Source organism: Azolla caroliniana, unplaced genomic scaffold (assembly GCF_043228905.1).
Source record: "Azolla caroliniana isolate FFs.n. ecotype wild unplaced genomic scaffold, voAzoCaro1.0.p SCAF_4, whole genome shotgun sequence".
NCBI classification, from domain to species: Eukaryota; Viridiplantae; Streptophyta; class Polypodiopsida; order Salviniales; family Salviniaceae; genus Azolla; species Azolla caroliniana.
The window spans coordinates 24,922,635-24,945,220 of NW_028230439.1; the positions used below are offsets into that span (position 1 = coordinate 24,922,635).

General features: G+C 37.4%; 3 protein-coding genes across 4 annotated transcripts; all 3 read right to left on the reverse strand.

Annotated features, from left to right (window-relative positions):
• Window positions 1-1,046: 1,046 nt before the first annotated feature.
• ATZW10 (centromere/kinetochore protein, putative (ZW10)) lies at window positions 1,047-9,023 on the reverse strand. Of its 2 annotated transcripts, none has more exons than XM_087318444.1 (14): window positions 8,354-9,023; window positions 7,916-8,029; window positions 7,640-7,798; window positions 7,394-7,555; window positions 5,639-5,872; window positions 5,104-5,250; window positions 4,924-5,016; window positions 4,755-4,850; window positions 4,156-4,284; window positions 3,992-4,069; window positions 3,395-3,553; window positions 3,177-3,318; window positions 3,011-3,093; window positions 1,047-1,667 (listed from the first exon to the last, which is right to left on the reverse strand). In XM_087318444.1, the coding sequence occupies exons 1-14, from the start codon at window positions 8,972-8,974 to the stop codon at window positions 1,584-1,586; spliced, it is 2,301 nt and encodes a 766-aa protein (XP_087174570.1). In that variant the 5' UTR covers window positions 8,975-9,023; the 3' UTR covers window positions 1,047-1,583. The 2 variants fall into 2 exon arrangements, with proteins under 2 accessions (XP_087174570.1, XP_087174571.1); XM_087318445.1 differs by having other exon boundaries at window positions 7,394-7,552; window positions 8,354-9,022.
• A 1,439-nt stretch (window positions 9,024-10,462) lies between these two features.
• Window positions 10,463-12,451, reverse strand: LOC147865596 (uncharacterized). Its single transcript, XM_087318447.1, has 2 exons — window positions 12,233-12,451; window positions 10,463-12,154 (listed from the first exon to the last, which is right to left on the reverse strand). Exons 1-2 carry the CDS (start codon window positions 12,310-12,312, stop codon window positions 11,038-11,040), a joined length of 1,197 nt encoding a protein of 398 aa, XP_087174573.1. The 5' UTR covers window positions 12,313-12,451; the 3' UTR covers window positions 10,463-11,037.
• A 4,183-nt stretch (window positions 12,452-16,634) lies between these two features.
• Window positions 16,635-22,099, reverse strand: LOC147865597 (uncharacterized). Its single transcript, XM_087318448.1, has 3 exons — window positions 20,405-22,099; window positions 20,096-20,282; window positions 16,635-17,081 (listed from the first exon to the last, which is right to left on the reverse strand). Exons 1-3 carry the CDS (start codon window positions 22,052-22,054, stop codon window positions 16,885-16,887), a joined length of 2,034 nt encoding a protein of 677 aa, XP_087174574.1. The 5' UTR covers window positions 22,055-22,099; the 3' UTR covers window positions 16,635-16,884.
• Window positions 22,100-22,586: the final 487 nt, after the last annotated feature.

A 22,586-nucleotide genomic window follows, 5' to 3' on the forward strand; every position in this document is an offset into this window, starting at 1 on the left:
TGTAAATGTGAATGTGTATATGGGTCTGAATAAGTGTAATTGTATGTACTTGAGTAGGTATGTGTATTTGCATAAACGCATATATTATCATGATGATAATGATTATGTATGACTGTATTTATGTGTAAGTTCTATGGATTTGAAACCTAATTTTCTCACCTCTATTACTACATAGATATTTCTTATTTCACTAGATAACATTGTGGAATGTAGGGGTTGAAGCCATGACCACCTAGTTTCCATTGGGCAACCTTACCAACTGAGCTACATCCACCTAGGATTTTTGTTTCTTTCTATTTCCTTCTCCCTTGTCTACTCTTTTGCCCTTGGAGCTTGACTTATTTATATTCCTTCCTATCAAGATGCCTGGTTTGAATCTCATTTACCCTAAACTCTATTCAACAACTTCTTTGACCATAACCTTCACTCACAATAGTGCACCTCACATAGCTATGGACTATATTCGAATACAGACATGAGTACCAATTTTCTTTGAACCGGCTGAAATGTCAAATTTGGACAAACATGAATTGATTCAAGGTCAGCCTGTGTGTCAACATCTCCAAACACATAAAATTAAATCGGTAACAAAGATGCCACAATTGAGGCTTTATGGAATCTCCTAGATATTATCATTGTTTCATTAACAGAAGGGCAAGGGGAAAAGGGTAGACAAAATCATTACCTCTACTATAGAGACTTTAGTCGTATACAATCTGATCATATAGAACATAATGGAAAAAGTTGATCAGAACAACATTGGTAGTTTGAGAATTTGATGTACGCACTCTAGCTAAAGGAGCCAATCATCTGTGAGAGCACACAAACATTGTGCACTGATGTACTAGTAAGTTCCAACTTTATGCCAAGCACTCAAAAAATATTGAGCAGCTCAGTATTGTGAAGAATGCTGTGTTCAACAACAGGTGCATGTGGGGGAAATTACAACACTTCACACCACAACAATTCAATAAATGAGTAAATCATACATAGGTGGAGACATAACCTAAAGATGCCCGGAAACCTAGCTTAACAATCAAATCAAAGATCTAATACTAATGAATTGATAGTGTGCTGCACAGTCAAATCAAAATGATATGATTAGTGGCTAAAGATCACATCCAAGAACATATAGAACTATATTTGATGCCCTAAAAACATGCTTTGGACAACGAGCCACACATATATATGAGATAATACACAAGTCCATTCCAATGATTTTTAAGTGGATTACATCTATTTCATTCCTTTGTAAGTTCACCTTTGTAACCATAGACTTAATGGCCAAGTTCATTTGAAAATGATAAGATGATCGACATTTGTTAAAATGCTACTTTCATGCTAGCTCAAATTGAAGGTTGAGTTGAAGCCGGGGTTTAGCTGATGCTCATCCTCAAGAGCACTTATTTGCAGAGCCTAGTGAGGGAAACTCTTTTCCAGCTGTAATCCAAAGTTTGTAGTGATCATGGTTTGCATTCTACAGCCTGAGGTTAAGGTATGGATACGATGATAGAAAAGAACCAAAGTCTCCATTAAGGTTCCCAAGCAGAGCCATGACTTGAGCCGCACACCATAATAAATCATCAATGGTTTTCTGCCACTATTTTTTTTAGACTTTCCCTTCTCAAGTCTGTATCGGTAAAAACAGCCTTGATGAGTTTTTGCACCTGGAGGGAGACGTTCTCTCTGTCTGTCACTGTCTGTTTCTCTCTCTCTCTCTCTCTCTCTCTCTCTCTCTCTCTCTCTCTCTCAAACACACACAATTCTATGGCTTCGCTTTTGCTGCATTTTTAGGATCTCCCTCCACCATCTGCACCATTGACAATACAACTTAGCTCACATTCTCTTCAATGTGAAGCAAAGCATTGCGGCACAGGTTAAGAGATATGGACTGAATACTTGGCTCTGAACAAGAGGGAGAATAAAGAGTTTCAGACTTTGACACAATGCATTGTATACGACCAAGTGGCCTGGGTCTTTCATTTATCTGATCTACACAAGAGCTAATCTGCCCTATAGATCTCAGTCAGTTTTAAAATGATCCTTGCAAGGTTCATTGGCAAACCGCCATGTGTGTTTTTCAAAACTTAGCATGTATGAATTCTGAATTGAGTTAATTGGTTCATCGAATCCTGATACAAAATGGCCTAAATCTGGCTGTTGCTTTCTATATAGCTCACATTTGATTTTTTGGACTTCCAATGAAATGAAATTCAGGTCTTGGGAATCTAATGATTATGTTGTTGGTGCGATAAAGTAGGACTGGAACCAACATAAACCATATGGCAAATATGGAGATATTGACCTTTTACTGTGATACCTTGAACTATATATAGGATGCTAAGCTGTTTTTAATTGTACCAAATCCTCATTATCTACAACCTGATTATTCTTGTTTGATCATCCAGTTCAGCTCTTGGGAGTCTAATGAGTATGTTTATGCAATAAAGTAAGGAACTGGACCCAACCATAAATCATGTGGAAACCATGGAGGTACTGACTTTATGTAGTACGGACAATATGTGGAGTTCATAGATCGCTGAACGTAAGCTTAGCTCTGTTGGTTACAAACAAATGAAATGAAGAAATATAGAATAAAATAAATAAATTGCTACTCAATCAATTAGAAATGCAGAGTAATTCATCTAAAAATTCTGTTGTATTTATCTTCTTAAAATATTAGGAATACTGTAAGTGAGCTTGTACATAGTATGGGAATTAGCAGCATGTTTCAATTTCTGTTAGTATAATTGCTAATCCATGTCATAGACATATTTAATTCATTTTTTCTCTCATAGTCTCATTTTACTTTAAACAAAAACTTAAAAGCGTAAATGCATTACTTAGATTACTGCAACCTTGAGCACTGTGACCAACCAATTTTTTAGTAGATGAAGTTTTACTTCCATATTTGTCATTGTAGTTTTGTTTTTAATTTCAGAGCAAGGCCATTAACAAGCAGAATGAGCATTTGTTAATATCACCATTAATTGGCTGTAAGCATACATACCTCCATGAAAGAGAAGCCACAAGCAGTCAAGTTTCCACTTTCCCATGATTGTGTGATAGATATCAATGACATGTCCAAAAGCTCTATATAGGATATTACAGAATTAGTACGATACAAAACACACAAAAAACGATGAAGAAATCTATCAAAACTTATCATAAATTACCTGCTAGTCGTAGAAGCTTACACCAGGTTGGGACCAATGTTCCTATTTGTTCTAATGATGTTCCATCTGCTGACCCATCATCAACTAAACTTTGCAGCAAGGGAAACAACTGGTCTTCTAAAGCAAAAATTAGCCTGCGAAGCTACAATGAGAAAAGCAAAATTCAATAGTTTCAGCAAAGATCAGATCAACACATCAAAGATAATCCAACACTGCACCTGTTCTGTCTCTCTCATGTCGATGTCATCTTGGCTGAGAATTTCCGATGCCATACGATCTAATGCTGATGTCATCAGAAATGCCATTGATTTCACATAGGTACTGGGTATCATTATTGGTTTCCAGATCATGCGCACTTTCTCCAAGAGAAAAACTACCTAATCCCCAAAATAGATGGCAATAAACAGGTGAAGTTTTTGCATAATTTAACGACAATATGATGAGCAGAAACTCTTACCATTGAATACACTTTCATTACACATGATGTCCACTACAGATAGTCTAGGCATCTAAGAATGTTAAGCCTAGATTGATGTAAAAACTTCTCTAATATGGATTGTCTCAAAACACAATTATCTGGCATGCTTTCTTTAATAATGGATTTTATAATCGACTTAAAGATTGATTACGGTTCTGACAGAACTGAATGTAAGACTGCCATCTAAAGCAATGGTTCACTTACAGCAATTAGCCATAGAAATGGTTTCCTATAGAACTCTTTAAACCCTATACCAAAATATGTTAGTTATATCATTATTTCTTGATAGTAAGCATATTGGTTATATTAATATTAAAATACAGATTCATAACCCAACCTGATCAATGGCGAGACTTGCCATTTCATACGAATGCAAATTGTTAGTATTTTGGAACCCATTTCCTTGATCAAGAGCCTGGATCATGATTGTAGTGCAAACATAAGCATGATTAATGACAAATATTTAGGTGTTTATGTACATAAAGTACACAGCAAAAATACCTCATCAAGGCTACAGCCAATCAATTGAATTTGCTGCCTCAAAACATCATCCGCCATTTCTTGGAAAAGAGGGAAGAGATCAACAAACACACAGCTTCCCTTTAGCTCAGGTGGGAAGGCTTCACGATACTGCAATTAAACACCAACATGATTACAACAATTCAAGTGAAACAAATGACCTCACAAAACTAGCTCAGAAACTCTATTTTAAATGAATGCTTCACCAAATTCCGATAAAAGGAATAGCACAATACTTAGAAACGTGAAATGTTTTGGTGCTCTTTAAAATCCTCCTATATGAGAGAAAATGAACACAGGCCACATGGAATGATATACACTAGCTCTCACATATTTCTTTCTATCAGAGATGATTGATATGCCACCTCATCTCAGATGGATATTATGGAACCGTAATGGTTGACAATTGCTTCTTTATAATGCAAAAAGACACACCATGTCTGCTATTGATTATCAAATATATTAAAATGAATAATGAATTGCGATTCATAAACCATGATGCATTCATTGAACATGAAAGGTATGTCAGGACTTTCAACTGGGATATGACAACTCACTGTAAGAAAAAAAGAACTCCATACCTGATAAGAAAGACCAAGACTCTCATGAGCAAGGTAAAGGCAGTCATTGTGATGAATTATTGCTTCCAAACTGATGCTCCGCAGCTCCTTGGAGAGCTGCATATACATCCAATGGTTTTTAAGTCTGAAGAAGAAGTTATGGCAGTCCATTCACATGCATTTTTCTAACCTTTACAGGTACAATAGCAGAATAAAGAAGAAATGTGTCTCGTGCAGTGTGATAAAGCTCCACTGATATTCTTGGGCCCGCCAAACATGCATCCTATGCTTGCAAAAGACCTTAAGGTAGATATCACATATTTAAGTACAGATGTCAATAGTAGAAATATGTACTTTTATTTATCACTACCTGCAAAACTCCGTGTATAATGTCCATCAGCTGCTTTGCAGCATATGAGATGGTACAGCTCTCTAGATGGAAAACCAATTCAGTTCTATTGGCTTTGTTCTCCAGAACTCTCTTCCCATCTTGAAAATTTTCATGTGATTCTTGTCCCTGAAGCATTTTACACTCTCTCTAGTTAGGAAAGCTAATATTGAATGCTCTCATAAAAGATACAAATAAACCATTCATTGAGACCCTCACAATTCTACTTTTTAGCACTCATACAGGCAGATGGTGTGCTCTTAGCACACAGCTTCAGGACCACTACAAAAAGTTGCTGGATATGCTTTTGGGTGAATGTTGTGAAAACTAAAGTGATGGTCATCCAGATCTACAAACCAGAAATCCAGCTAGTAATGACAGATGAGCGGCAACTAATTGAGTACTTTATAGTTTTCTGTATCTAAGAATTGGTATACCCTCCAACCATGCATATGGCACTATGTGCAAAGGAGAAAGAGCGCAAACAAGTCAGGATACTTCCAGTTTGAGAACTTACAGAAAAAACATTGAAGTCAGCACGGACTAATAAGCGCTGTGTTCTTGCCATAATTCGGTCTCTCTTTTTAGATGCAAAGTGTAATTCAACATCTGATACGAATTTTCCTAATTTATCACCATCAGATAATAGCTTAGGAATAAGACCAACATTGCTGAGAGCCTTCTCAAAGTCATTTGTCATAGTTGTATACTCCTGGAACAGTACGACTTCTGATACTTCATTTGGCACAACCTAAACAAAACAAAATGGAGTTAGAAACAATGCACGTCCAAAAGTATATGCTATCTTAAGAAGGAAATAATAACCTCTAACTGGAAAAAAAACATTAACTTTCCAAAACTGCTAGGCTGACATATAGTGCTACATTTTGAAATAAATACTAAAACTTGTCTCAATTTACCCTGCAGCATTTTGACGTACATCATTCATATACAGCAAGATGTGTCATTCTCATAATTTTCTTTTTTCTGCATGTACTTACAATCTTGTAGTTTTTTTCAAAGTTCTTGTCATGATATGCTATACGTCTAGGGTTCCAACTGTACTATCTTCATAGAAGCCCTTCCATCTTCATACAAAAATTGCTCAGTAAAAAATTAAAGTGCAGATGATTTGGAAATTTTTACCTGAACAACATCATAAAGATGTAAGATAACCATCAATTGTTCAACCTAATTTGTCATATGCCAGACCCCAGTAGAGCAATTTCTAGGAGTATGAAACAACTTCGTGGAGTGATTCTAGAGAGATCCATGGATATCTGTGAAGCATATCACCACACGCTAGCCCTAAGAAGATATTGAGAAGCAGTTATTATAATCACACCCAGGTCATTTCGGGATGGTCATCTACAATCCTTGATGGGGAGGACATTTTTGGTGTTGATACCCACCTGAATAGTCTGAGATGCTCTAGGAATGTGTTGTTTTGATTGTCTTGTTCAGTATTAGGGTAGATCTTGCATCTACACAAGATACCGTTTTCGTTTTCATGTCATCAGTACAATGAGCTTTTTCTTTTTGCATTGATGATATATCACACATAACAGTGTGATTGTAATACTTTGGTGTCTCGGAGAGGTTAATAAAGTCTTTATTTTTAAATTCCTAAAAAAATACAGTGTTGACAACATCTATCTTTTCATATTACAATGCAACTGTGAGAAACTAAACACTGCTGAGAAAGAGTGCCATTTTATCCAAATACGTTTTTAAACTACCCAATAAGATTTATATGCATTTAATTGTCAATTCCTACAAAATTCTAGCATTTATTCATAATCTTTGATGAGCCATTGCTTCAAATTACAGGAGCTAGATTGAAATCTACTGATATGAAATTTCAAAACTTTGCAGGTTACAATAATATGAGGATGCTTGAAAACCATCTAAAAATGAAGAGCTTGCCAATTTTTTCTATAGTCTTCCTTATATATACTTAACGAGAAATTGCTTTTTATCTGCCACTATATAATACACCCCTAATATCTAAGAGACAGGAAAAATTGAAGAGAGAACTGAGTTTTAATGCCAAGAAAAATATAACTGGACTATCTTTAAACACTAAATCTTGTCATAAGGGGATAAGATATAATCCCTCTCATCTTTGGACCCATCTAGTTTTGGAAGACTGCAGATTTTCTTAAGCTGCATTTGAAAAAAAAGACATTTATAATGATCATGCTTGCAAAATTTCTTTATTAATGTCATTATCTTCTTTTTCCTTGTAAAAGCCCAGGTTATAGAAAGAAACCTTTGAAAGATAACCTGATATGATTGCATCTGCAATTCGAGGCCATAGATATCTGCCTAGTTCTTTCATCCAAGCATCAGTGCTACAACATACATAGCGATAGAGAAAATCCACAATTTTGAGAAGTTTCGAGTACAATAAAGTCAATGCCATACCATCCTGCTAATCAAAGGCAGCCAGCTGTCACTGTAAATCCCCTCAATGTTTAGAATTATTGAAGTAGACCATTAGTAAAGACTTCCTTACTTCAAGATTAGACATTGGGCCCCATTGCAAGGTAATTGCATTACCAATTGAATCCTCTGTTAAGCTTATTCTTGCAGGCTCTTGTAAAATGCAACTAAATGTAGATTTCCACATTGTATCTGCAAGCTTTGAAAATGTTTTCCCTAGCAAGCCAATACTCTGTCAATTAAAAAAAAAAAAATTGCTCATACATTATAGCATTGATAATCCTTAAAATAAAGTCCATGAACCATCTCTCTAAGCTGTTCTTATCACCACAAAATGACAAGAACTCACTTGCATAGCTGTTAACAATGTAGGCACTTGAGCTTGATCTTGAACTCCCAACCTCCTATTATCTTCGTCTATAAAAACGGTCTTTGCAAAAAGCTCTCTTAACTTATCTGAGATCTAATAAAGCCAAAACATCACGTTTTAGTTTTTTTATATTCAGCGTGAAAGGGAAGAAAATGTTGAATGAATTATCTTATTAATATCGAATAAATGATCTCAGGTTTCCTTGTTTACACGGTATTCATGGTTTACCCTCATCTCTGTAAGATAGCAGGCTTTCTACTTCTTTTTGCAAGTGCTCATGGCTAAGACGCTGACCTCTTAAAAGTTATTACGTTTCCTTGCTCACAGAGAATGTTGAATACTCCTTTTATGGAATACTAAAACCAATTATCTTAGTGTTCCCTGTTCACAAAACAAAGTCATGGTTAACGCATTCACCTCTGTAAATTTATTTGACCAGATATTCCTCAGAAGAGCATAAGGTTTGATCTCTTCCTCGATCACGCCCCTCTCATCTTCATCCATAGATTCGATCGAGATTCCAAGCTCTCCCCTTACATCCATCAAGCTCTGCAAACCTTCCATAATCTCTTCTCTCAATACCTGTTCATTCACCTTCTCCAGCTTCTGGTAAATCCGGGAAATCTTATCCACACTCAACAGCGCGTTCCTCTTCTCCTCAACTTCTCTGTTGGTGCTCTTTGTTTCCTCGACAAGATGGACCAATCTAGAGTAAAAGCCTACCAGATCCTGAGACAAGATTGGATCAACACCGTCAGCGATCTCGGAGAAGCAGGAGAGCGACGAAACGGCCTGTTTCATGACGTTCCCGAAGTCGTCGCGCTGCGAAGAAACGCAGGCGCGGAGGCGAGATTTGATCTGCTGGGAGCGGAGGTTCATCCGATTCATGAGGGAGCGAAGGTCGGAGGCGGAGAGAGGGGAGGAGGAGGAGGAGGAACCATGAGAGTTGTCGGCCTGGGGGAGGCCGAGAAGCGAGGTCAGATCCGAGGAGGACGAAGAAGAAGAAGAGAATGATAGCTCGGATTCCGCCATGGCCATAGCCTCTCATCAAGCTCTTCTTCTTCTTCTGTCTTCCTTCTTCTTCTTCTTCTTCTTCTTCTTCTTCTTCTTCTTCTTTCTGTATTTACTATTCTGTCTTCTGTCTTCCTTCTTCTTCTTCTTCTTTCTTTATTTACTATTCTGTCTTCTGTCTTCCTTCTTCTTCTTCTTCTTCTTCTTCTTCTTCTTCTTCTTCTTTCCTTGTTTATTTACTATTCTGTCATTCTATGAAGAAACTATGAGAACTTCCTCACCAATTCCAGCTTCACACGCCGGCTAGCTCTAGACCCAAGTCATTGCCACCACTAATCAGTAACCTTCACCCTTGTATCTCTCGTCTCTTTGTTCTGTATTCTTATGTTAATGGAAACACTCCAATGTTGATACTGAAGAGATCGAGCCTTAACCTACGAGAATGCCTTTTCTTGTGGATTCTTTCCTTGACTCTCTCGCATGAAAAGAAATCATCCTAAGGGAAGACAATGACGAGATCCCTACATATGCTTGGCAAAAGAGTTAATAGATTCCAAACATTTAAGTACGTCCACCATACAATAGTTGGCTAGGGATGTGTGGATTTTTCATTGTGTCAAACCATTACTTGTATTTATGATTGAGTCTTTGGGATATTAGATTCAACTGTTTATTCGCTCATGGCTCAATCTCAAGCTTTTAGCAATGTAAGCCAAGATATAACCCATCAACTAGACTATTTACAATGTGGAAAAAGTCATGATAGAAGCAAAGGAATTACAAGAGATCCTAAATCAGAAGGGAAAAAAAGGGAGAAATTGGAGTTATTTTGCTTGAAGGGGAGACAATGATGCCACAAGAGAGAAAACATAGTATAGAAAGAGTTGACAAAGAGACTACCTAGAGATGTTTGCTACTATAGAACTTGTTGATGCCTACCTTCTAAGTATTTGACAATTGCTAAGTTCTATTGTGATATTAAGTTTTTTCTTGATGGAAACATTAATCCTACTTTATCAATAATCCACATCATTAGTTCTATATTAGCTCACCCTTTAATCAATGAGAAACATGGTTAAGGCACAAAGACAAGAGAATTGATGTCAAACCAAGACTAAAATAGATAAAGTCTACAGGAAAAAGAGCTTTAGAGCAAGCTATGCATTACCCAATCACAAATGACTTCAACTAAACCCCCCAGCTATAATGACTCTTAAAACCTTGATTAAGGATAATTTGTAAAAGTCATAAAGAGAACACTTAGGAAAAGAACCATGAACCCTCTTACCATATGTTAAATGAAAACAACAGATGTCATCAAGCCAAGAATAATAATGTTTGAGTGAGCCTTTCCTGGCCTAATTCATGTTTCCACAACGGACAAACAGCAGCAGATGACTTATAAAAGGAGTGCAAGATGCATCCATTAGTCCAATTAAGTGACTTCACAAAAATACCCAGAGAGCAAATTGCAGCATCAGTAAGCCTAAACATGGCACTTTTGTTAATAGAGACTCCAATAAGGTTTGGAGGTTTACTATATGCAATAAACGGCATGGTACAATGCTCACATGTCGCTAATCGTTTACACATTTTGATTTCTACATCTAGTCTTTACATAGCCAGATTCTGGGTAGTTAGGATTGATCAAGCCAATGGAATGGCGATTACCACCCAAGGAAGTGTCTACGACAACTTGTGTATGGACTTGAACCCTCCTCTTTGAGAACAGGAGCATTATGAATATACTTTAAAGCTTTGAGACTTGGTATAGATCATTAATTTCACATAGTTTCAGGTTTATCAATGTTCCTGATAGACCCAAATGTCTAGAAAATTAAAGTTTAACTGGAACCTAATAATTAACATTCCTGTCATACTCTTTTTTGATAGCAAACCCTATGCTATATATATTAAACGTGCCCTTTCTCATCCAGATGCCTATATTATCTGAAAATGCCTTCCAACCTCAACAAGAGATATAAAAAACTCCTCGGATGGATGATGAGAAGGAAACAATGGCTTTTCAATATGTCCGTAGGACTATGATGAGGAGGCTCACTTGGTCTTAAGAATCAAAGGACCATCGCTCATAATACCGGTGGAGAATCGGCAGCAGGGAGTTTTGTAGGGGGTAGATGTGATGAAGAGGGATCTTCCATTAAACTCTCAACTTCAAGATTTTCAAAGGATATATTCACATCAAACCCTGCTCCTGCCAGTGATGGAGCTGGCGAGCTAGGCATCTCTTTCAAGCCAAAATCATATGGAATGCCTTTGCCTTGAGGGATGGACTCTACACCCGGTTTCTGATGAAAAAATCTTGAGACCGCTTTCGTTTGAACAAGAGGACTTTTCCGCAATTGCAACACAGCATTCGGCACCTCGTGATTCATATAAGAACTACTCTTCAGCTCTGGAAATGACCGGAAATCATATGCTTCTTTGGAAGATATGCTTGTAGAATTAATTCTACCCAAGGGAGATGGCATTGCCTCTTCTTTTGATGAGTCTTGTTCATCAAGATTATCAAATGATATGTTGATATCAAACCCTCCTCTAGCCTCTGCCGGGAGAGGGGTGATGGGCATAATATTCTTCAAGCCAAAATTATAGGGAATGCCTTTGAAAGGAGGGATTGATTCCATGCCTACCTTGTTGTGGAATAAGCCATTAGAGGCCAAATTGAGGCTTCTCAGAAGAGGATGGCGCTTTTGTCTTCGCAACATGGAGCTTGGCACCTCATAATTCTCATAGGAGCTACTCCTGAGATCAGGAAGTGTCCGGAAATCATATCCTTCTTCTGTCTTCTCCTCCGAAGAGATGGTCTCAATGCTCGCTGAAAATGAATCTTCTTGTTCTTCAGGAGGAATCGTGGCATTGCTAACCAAACGTGATGCTTCATTGAGTTCGCTTCTCAATGACAAAGCTTCTTTCGGATATGCGACGGCATCCTTTTCTGAAGACAATGCTTCTGATAACATCACTTGTGATGATGGTGAACCTCCTTCAGGGCTTCTGATAACATCTTTTTTGGACGAGTAAGCATTCGATGCCATTGCATTAGATGAGGTAGAAACTTCTTCTGATCTTCTGATACTACCATTGTTGGATGAAGGCGCCACCGATGCCGTTGTTTCTGATACCAGACCTTCAGATACCATTGCTTCTGCTGCAAACCCCGCATGATTGCGTCTGACACCGTTTCTGCACGGGAAAACAAATCATAAGTTCCTTCCAGAAGACACATCTAAGAAGAAAAAGAAGAAAAAGAAGGGTAGTTACCTGTCAGAGAAGAGGTTAGAGTCGAAGGAACGATGAAGAGGAGAGCGTGCCCAACGCCTGCAGATCATCATCGTCACCATGGGTGTATGGAGATAAATAGCAGGGATTTAGCCAAAGCTCGGTAAGAAAATGCAGACAGGGGCGGACTTTATCTTCGCTAATGTGATCACCTGGTTTTAGCTAGGGTTTGGGAAAGTAAACCCTAACCCTAGAAAGGGTTTAGGGTTTAGGGACACTTATCAATAAGAGGAACATACAATTGATCACAATGAGAAATTGGGAACAGAGTATGTACATATTAACCTTCACTACGGAGTGTAGTAGCAGGACGACACGGCCTCGAATCAAAACCGGAAATCTACGTAACAATTATATGCACAAGACATCCTCGGACATTCCCCAGCTGCCCAACTCGTATGTTTCGATTACATCGATCGGACATCTTGGTCGAATATCGTTCGATCATCCGCCCGTTATCTCATTTTTAACTGTCGAAAGATCGCGCGACGCGTTCTTCCTCTGCCTGTTGTTGACACCATTCTAGATTCGGATGCCAAAAAAATGTTCTAGATACCCAAGAATTATGCATCCCCAACTTGCCAATGACTCTTCCCTGTATCCTTTGCTTCATTCAATCCAAGTCGCGTCTTGCGTTTCAACAGTATATGAGACTTCTCCCCAAGAATTTTTATACTTTTCTAATCCTAGAGAGTAACACAATAGACCTAGGTTTCTTATCTTAAACTCAAAGCTCAACTTTTACTTAATCCCATCCAAATAGGTTGAGTATTCCCCATGAGAACCAAGATTTTCCACGTACTGTACAAGGAAGGTTATCAACCTACCTTCAAATTTGGCGTAGACTACAACACTCGTTAGCATCTCTTGAGATTGGTCTCGATGTGGGACTTATCCCTGTGCTTGTACAATGACTTTGGTACTAACTTCAACCCATAAAGAGTTTTATGCATAATCAAGACTTTTATTTATTTATACTAACATCAAAACTTTGTTGGCTTAGGGCTACCTCCTTGAAATAGCCATTTAGATAGCATTTTTGACATCCATTTTGGTTAAGTTGGCAAAAGTTTCTCTATGAATATTGGTAGGATTGCTTGCATTGCATTCAAAGTGAATGATTCTTTGATCTCTACTCAATGCCTCTACGTAGACATCTTGACTTCGAAATTTGATTTTAACTTTCAATAAACCCATAAGTTTTGTGCTTAGTTTGACAAACCCACCTTGTCTCAACGACCTTCTTTTATAGATGATCCATCCAATCCCAAAGTCTTTTTGCATATTCTTTTTTTCGCTCAAACTCCTTAGTGGTCTTTCATCACGGATGTTGAATTTACTCTTTGTTATGGGCATAACTCTACAAACCAATTCTACTTAATTTTAAAGGGTTAAGGATATGATAGTCGAGAAACCAGTTATCCTAGGATTCATGACAAAACCATATGGACCTATAACATGTGGGCACATAGTTTGGGAGCCTTATGTGTTGGATTATATAAAAGGGACTAGCTACCCCTTCATTTCAACATCACAAGAGTTATCGAGACTGTATTGGGGAGGCTTAGCTCTATTCCTCAAATTCATATTCAGTGGGACGAGACATCAATGGTATTTTATGTTCCTTTCATGTTGTTTGCTCAAGGTGGTTAGTGTGGTTAAGTATCCTTAATCCATTATTCTCCTTAATCTATCTCTTCTTTTTTGTCATCATTAGTTTGATATGTAACTCTCCTCCATAAGGCCCAATTCCTTCAACATCATTCGGAGACATACATTGTAAGTGTTGGGCTGTTAATTTGATTTGGTGGACAATTCGTGCTTGCTCTTCTATTATCCTCAAATCTACCATCAAAATTACTATTCACATGCTCTTTCAGGATTGTTAGCACTGATCCATCCACTTAGGAAGCAACATTTATATGGGACTAGGTTGTTGGAAGCTCATCTAGTTCCCCAATCCTAAATTTTGACCGTTAAGAGGGGCACCCTTCTTATGTTGTGGATATCATCATGTATGAGATGGCATGCAACTACCTCATGTGCAATTACATCATATTACATCTATGACACATTTCTCAATGTAATATGCCACATATCCAACCTTTATTTCATGCCATATATTCATGCTTTGATGTCAATTTATGTGCCACTACCTCTGCATGTAGTTTATATCAATCGTATTCATAGTACATTTCTTGACATTAGGTGCCATATATCCAAAGTTTCATTGCATAACAAGTATTATCCAGAATTTGGGTATGAAACTTGCATGTATTAATCATGTACTTTTAAGAGCCAATGATGTGTGGATAATAAATTTGTGTCAACATAATGCTTTCACATTGTATGAGGTTGTATCTTTTAAGCATCAATGCACTTAAACATACTAATATCCACCCCTTGATATCAAAAAGACCTAGCATATTGTTGATTCTTTAAGTTTAGGTTGAGAAAATCCAATTATAGACATATGAAATATGTAACAGTATTGTTTGCAGCAAACATGAAATAATAGAACAATTACAACATCAAAAGAACCATGGTAGATTACCACTAAACTGTATTAATAACACTACCTTTCTACGAAGGATAGGATTGTATTTTCAACATTAGCTAGCATTTGTAGAGTTGATATTCTCAATAGTACATGATTTGATATTTTCTCTATTGTTTACCGTAGGTTTTATATTTCATCACAGAGAAACCTCAATAGAATGTAGGCATACTAGACATCACATGATATACAACACTTAAAAGCATTGAAATATTATTCAAGTGTACAAATAATGTAATCATACAAAAATATTCTAAATTTCTTTAAGAACATCATATACCACCAAGCATGACACATTATGTTTGAGATACTTACATTTCCTTCTATATTATACTTTGAAACGCTTCGGAAATCATTTCAAGCACACCCAATCATGTATTTATTTATTTATCCAAAAAGAAGAAGCTACTTTCCCATTAGTTAGCAAGATTATTATAGAAAGACTATACAAGGTGGCTTACACATAAATCAGGGAATCACCCTTTGACCGAGCTCAAGAATACAAGATACATACATATCCTTTCAAATTGACTACTTAATGTAAGTAGGTACCTATAGCTATAAACTAGTGCCCTTCATCACCAACCAATACGAGCCAAATCCTATGGCTTACAATGAAGGGAGGGTAGGGTGGGAGGTGAGTAAGAAACAACCAACATGGAGGCTGGTAGTTCCACCTTGGGTTGTTTCCTCCTTGCATCACCATCCGCATGTTCCACCATTTCTACTAGAAGCGCAAATGGGTGGTGACCACATCGTTGGAGTGGCCAATCATGTATTGCCTTCAATTTCTCTCATACACTCTAGTCTCCTAGAGGCTAAAACCCTTTCAAATAATGGTCCCTATGTTTTGTCAAATTTAAGGCACCCTATTGTCGGGTTCTAGTGTTTTAAACCCATCATGGAACTACTTTCAATGGTTCCCAACCTTGGTGACAAACACATTTCTTCACTTCTCTATATCCCCTCATCCAAAGTGCCTTGGCAATTGGTTCAATTTACAACATCTACAATTTCTCCAAATACATAAAAAAATATCTCTCACCTCACTATTAACCTTGTAACCCAACTGGCTTTATGCAAAAATCACTCTTTTTACATGCTTAGCATGTCGAGCAATTCAGGAAAGCTATGCTAACATATTAAGAGTGTCACTAAAACGAACACCGAGAAGGTTGAGCTCATATGTGCATGCTTTTGAAGTATGAGTATCCCTTTGTGCTTGGAAGTATGGGTATCTCTTTTTAGGTAGAAGATAATAAAGAACATTCATGTACTCATGTCTTTTAGGTTAATATTGGCCTCTCTATGGGCACTAGAAACTATCTATATATCCATATATCCTCTCTAAATTTATGAGTACTATATTCTATATTGAAGCTCTTGACATTTGTACCCTATGGTTACACAAAATCCCATTACCATGGCATCTTCTTAATATCATTATGTTGTCTCTTCAAACCTTTATCCTATAGAGCATTCCATAAATTAAAGTTTAATTGTACACATGTCTGATTTCAACTATAATATCAGAATTGAGCAACTAAATGCATTAAACGAAAGTTTACATATTTCTCTTCTCTCCTCTTCATGTCAATTGCAACAGTGTATTTAGGCTTTACCTTGTTACATTTTTCATTATATTTTGAAAAGGAAAAGGGGTTCCATATTGAAGAAGTCTTGTGAAAATATAATAACATCTACTAACTATAGAAAATGCTCATGTAAGCATGCATTTTTGTGTGTATATATTTATATACAATTACATGCACGTGTAAAAACCATAATTGATGAATAAAATCCATGATTGTTTGCCTAGAACAAAGATTATACATCAAGAAACTATAAATTGAGCAGGGGAGAATGATTTCAACAAAATAATGCATACCAGAATGGTAGAACGAAGACTTGGATCAAAAGCTTTTTTCGATCATATACCAGCATATCATCCCCCATAAAACTGAGTACAAACATGAAAGGAAGCATCCTTTCCATGACCAAAAAGCATCCATAATAAAGGATTTCCTGAAATGATGGCACCAGAATTTGTGGTAGTGAGGACATGTACTTAATTTGCCTAAGCATGTGATGATGATGACGACGAAGATGCCGATGCCGATGCCGTTGACGATGTGGGTTTTGTCTCTGGTTTTGGTGGTTTTGGAGCTGGGTATGGTGGCAATTTTGTTATTCTCTTATCCTCAATAGATGCACCAACCGTAAAAAGATAGAGACTCTGGAACTCTTTGCCTTTCAACCCAAGGATTTCATGAACTGCAAAAACCATTGGAAAACCCACTCATTTTATAAGGGAATCATTAGATCCAAAAACATTTGAAGCCCAGACATAAGTTCCATATTTATTTACCAAAGAAAGGCTACATGGCATTGTTGTAGAATACTTGGCATAAAATAAATGTAGAATACGTATGCTAAGTATTCTAACTTTTTTTTAAATACTTAGAATACATATTTTATAGATAAAATACCTAAAATACGTTACATAATTCTTAAAATTTAAAGTTTTTTTCAAAAAACATTACAATTTTTTTAAAACGTTTTTGAAATGATAAATACTTGTTAAATACGTAGAATACATCAAATTTAAAAAACGGCAGTTCTAAAATGTAGAATATGTGAGAATACTTCACAGTATTCTAAAATGTATTCTACACGTAGAATACACGTTTTTTAACAACTATGCTACATTGGAATATAGAAACCTAAAATGCTTTCAAGGCAGCACTTTACATGCTACAACGAGCAATGTTTTCAAGTCTTGAGCGAGGGTGTTTGGTTTCAATAACACCTTCCTATTTTTGCTTGAGATTTTTGTGTCTACTAGAGTGAAGATTTCCTTTTTATACAATTGATAAGCCATGCATGAATTGGCATGCAAATTTTAGAGCCATGTGGGAACCCACAAATACACCCTCTCTCAGACTTACTGTAACACATCCTTTCTAACTCTTTACATCAGTTAGATTCCCTCCTCTTATTGCCAACTTCGAGTCAGAGTGGGCTTGTGTGGAGAACCGTAATGCATCTCATGGACTACATCACGTGCATTAGTAAGGTGGACAGTGGGTTCACAAGTGGCCCCTGATAACAGATAACCTTTTCACAACATAAAGTAATGGAACCAGCAGCATATTATCCTCGAGTCCAAATCCCCTCAGGTTGGCACTCTTCCCATCCTTGACTTATATGGCAGGATGCTCTTCACATTATCAACCAGGAAGTGGAGATTCATAATAAGCTTTTAGGAGCATCATATGAAATACGCCATGAATCCAGAAATGTGCTGGTAGGGCGAGTCAAAAGGCCATTGGAAGGGCTCCAATCGTTTCAGAGAAGCAAAAAAATCCCAATCTTTTGTGACCTTTGGTGCAAGGTCAAGTTGTGGCCATATTTCAACCCAGAAGTCACACCTTGTCACCGACCTTAATGTTGGATTACAACCCCATGAAAATCATCCTTCTCATTATACTGTGTCTGAACCTTCGCAAGTCTGTGCGCTACGTAATGAATCCCTGCTAGTGTCATGGCTCGCTCCTCCCCAGATGGATTCACCAGACTGTCAGGTATAATCTACACTAAAGCGAGGATGGAAACTGTCGCTTTAGTGAAGAAGGGTGTTGTACCGATCGAAGAATGTACGATGTAGTTGAAAACGAACTCAGCTAATGGCAAGAATAGTACCCAGTCATCTTGATAGCTCACTGTGCACCTGAGTATTGTTCAAAGATTTGGTTGACTTGTTCAGTTTGATTATCAGTTTGCAGGTGGAATGTTGAAGATAACTTCGCTGCAATTTTGAGGAGTTAAAGAACAATCACAATGGTCTTTAGGCCCATTCCTCCTACTCATGTTACAAGACAATCAAAGGATACACAAATGGGATCCCGACTAGGACATTGCAAAGAGGTTAGAAAATGTCAGGCAATAGCAATTTGTTGTGCATGTAGGCCATGGCCTCGTGAACCACAATCTCAACACCCTTGCCATCAAAGATAAAGGCCATTATCTCCCACCGTTGCATGTGCTTCTCTCACTCTGAGGACATCTCCATTTTGGATCAGCTATGCTAGAGAGCTTTCAAAGACAAAATTACAATGTCTGACTTGAGAATCTTACAGGTAGAGAGACGAAATTCTTTCGTCATGTCTTACTCTATTTCTATTTACGTTTTACTTAGTCACATTTATTTTCGTTTGTTGAGCTTAAAGACAAGACAACATTTTAAGATGCAAACTCTTGTTTGGTTTTATAGGCCATTCTGGCCTCTTAAAATTCATTAGTATATGTCTTTCGTTCTATGTATCTATCTCATGGATGATAAAATTTGGCCTCCTCGAGGACAATAAAAATATCTTGTATTCTATTCTCTCTATCTAGATATCTAGATATCTAGTTATCTATCTTTGGCTGTTGGATCCATGGTTTATATCATAGCATCAAATTCATAAATTTGAGAGAACTCAATTTTCATTCTCTCCATGATATGGTCCCGTCCCATAGATTGTATTCAATCTCCCAAGGGACATTAATAAAATCTCTCCATCAATTTGCTATCAGATAGAAACCTATGAGTGAGTTCATAGAGTGAGGGTTTAATAGTCACACACTCAGCTGTGTACTCTTGCAATAATATTCGTTAAAAAACAAGTATTCTATGTTTAGAATACGTTTTAGAATACTCTGAAGTATTGTACACGTATTCTACGTTTTAGAACTACCAATTTTCACATTTTCACACATTCTACATATTAATTTTAAAAATTAATTTTTTTGAAAAAAAGAATAATTTTAAGAAGTATTTAACATATTTTACACGTAATCTACGTATTTAAAGTATTCTACAAGTATTCGAAGTATATAACATATGTAGCATATTTTATCTGTAAAATACATATTCTAAGTATTTTAAAAAAAAGGTTAGAATACTTGTAGAATGCTTACAATAATATTTCTAAGCCCCATTAACCACTATGATCTCCTCTATGATCTCCTCTAACTCTAACCTTTAATTCATGTACTACTTTCCCCTCGTGTTTTTACCATTATTTATTGTACAACGTTGCTTAACTTCCTTTTCTAGAGTTACCATAATCTTTGATTTTAGAAATGTATCATGCATAAAATGATGTTTGTAAACTTGATTTCCTTGGTCGGTTTGACCTTTGGCATAGGATAATATTCTTTATTTCATTTCGTCCCTCTCGATTCACCCTCTTTTTTTCTCTCTCATAAGCATTTTTGCTTTCTTAAGAAGTTTATAGAATGACCTGGATCATCGAAGTAGGATCCTATTCCAGCGGCAGAAATGCCAAATGCATGTGCTTCAAGATATAATGACTGCCCAAGGACTCCACTTTCCCAAAATAGACGAGAGTACATCCAAGCACCCCTTTCCTTGATTACATCAAAGCGGCCTATCATTGCTATACTGAAACATCCCGATCCCGCTATATCCTGCATTATGTATAGTTGTAGATGAGATATATTTACACATACACACAAAAATATACATATAAGCTCCTTAAGAAGGGCATAATCTTTCTTGAATTGAAAAGGCGGGTATTAAAAACGCAAACCTGAAGGCATGAAACTTGTGTGGCTAGCTGCTCACAATCAGCTTCTGCTAGCCGATACAATGGCAAGTTTTCTGGACATTTATGCGGTTTTTCCCAAAGGAAGTCTTGTCTTAGAGCCTTACGAAGGTTCTGTTCGTGTCCCGAGTTCCGAATAAGAAAATATAGACCTTTGGAAAGGCCAGCAACCTTATGCACAAAAATGGCCATATGAACCTCAGAATTCCACGGAATCACTCTGAATGGCCATTGAGCAGTCTCTCCTTGAACTTCTATCCCAGGACCCGATGGCAATGATTTTGACATAATTTGATAGAATTCCTCACTTGATATAACATGAGTAGTATCCATTTTCACTGCACTTCGCCGCTTAAGTATAACTTCTCGGAGCGTATATGGCTTGTATATACTAGCAAGACCAGTTTGCAAAGGCAATGGCTTTGTATAGACTTGTATAGGATTGGTCACTTTCTTTGTACAAGCGATGGCCTTATCAACAGTATCCCACCATACATGCTCGTTGCTAAGTTGAGTAGGTCTTCCTCCCCATCGAGCTTGAGACATTCTTGAAGCTATTGTACTAGCCACTACTTCAGAAGGAACAATTGCACCTGTGACTTCTCCAATAGGTTCAGTTGTACTTCTGAAACCCCAATTCACCTTCCTCTTACCAGGGAAGCAGGCAACTAAACAAACCGAATGCTCTTGCTCAAGCTCAGGATAGTGACCTTTCTGTGGTGACCCAACAACTGGGTTTGGTTTCTTTTCATGTAAACCCAACAAATGGTCAAGATCATCATTACCCCATCCATCCACCAATATAGCATCCCATCCTTGAGCAGACCCCGCCATTGAAACTGCCCCTAGAATATGCCCTATATCTTGATGCACATATCTAAATGCTCTCTCGCCATACTTCCATGATTCCCTCCAGTAGATTGAAGAAAACCCAAGAAAAACCACATCATTGGGTAGGTCTTTCTTCATCTCAACCCAAAGATCGTAAGGGATTTCACCTCGAATTTCTAATGCATGTTCTTTAGGGCAATAATGGGCAACAAATGGTTTATCATGGATACCTAACATCGTACCGCTAATGAAATAAACCTCAGTAGGGTGAAGATTTCCACTACTAGGGTTTACTCTTAGAGACCAGGTGGTGTCCCCCACTTTCCGCCATCCTGAGAGAGAAACACTGTCATAAAGAAGCTGAGATACTGCCGCTTTGGAGAGAATAGAGACATCATTGAAGCCCGTGAAAGCCTTGGGATATGGAGTTTGATTAGGGGGGCTCATATTGAGGGGATAATGTCTTAATGGGACTTGTGAGAGTCCCTGATACCTTCTGAAAGGACTTGGTTGTGTCGCAAAATCAAGGTTTTGTGGACCCTGCGCATATTTCTGTGGTGAATGCTTTGTTCTCTCGTGGTAAGATAACACAGCCTCTACATCAGGACCATAAAGAAGAGGAGAAGGCGGAGAGCAATGCGGGTTTTGAGCCTCTGACACCTGAGCTGAAGCAGAAGAGGAAGAGAAAGAAACGATCGGGCGGCACCATCGCGGACCTCCTCGCAGGCTTGGTGCTGGGGTATAGAAATGTGATGTGAGGCCATGGCCAAGGCCAAAAGCTTGGAAGGTCCTCAGGCGCAGCATGAGCGAGCTTCAGAAAAGGTGGGAGGAAGATTAGGGGGGGGAGAAGAGGAGAGGGTTCTGTAAGGGTTTTAGATCAAAAGAATTCGTGGGTTCGGTTTCTTTCTGTCTCTGATTATCTGTCTCTGTGTGTGGCAGGTGGGGTTTTGTTCTAAATGTGTGTATGAGGGAGGGGATTTACCAAATGATAGATATATATCATACATATATGTATATATGGAGAGAAAGATACATAAATATAGCTAGATAGATAGATAGATCAATGGAGAGATACATACATAGATTGATATCTGTATCATATATATATGTATATATGGATAGATAGATATGTAGATCAATGGAGAGATAGATACATAAATATAGCTAGATAGATAGATAGATCAATGGAGAGATAGATACATACATACATACATACATTGATATTTGTATCATACATATATGTATATATGGATAGATAGATATGTAGATCAATGGAGAGAGATACATAAATATAGCTAGATAGATAGATAGATCAATGGAGAGATAGATAGATACA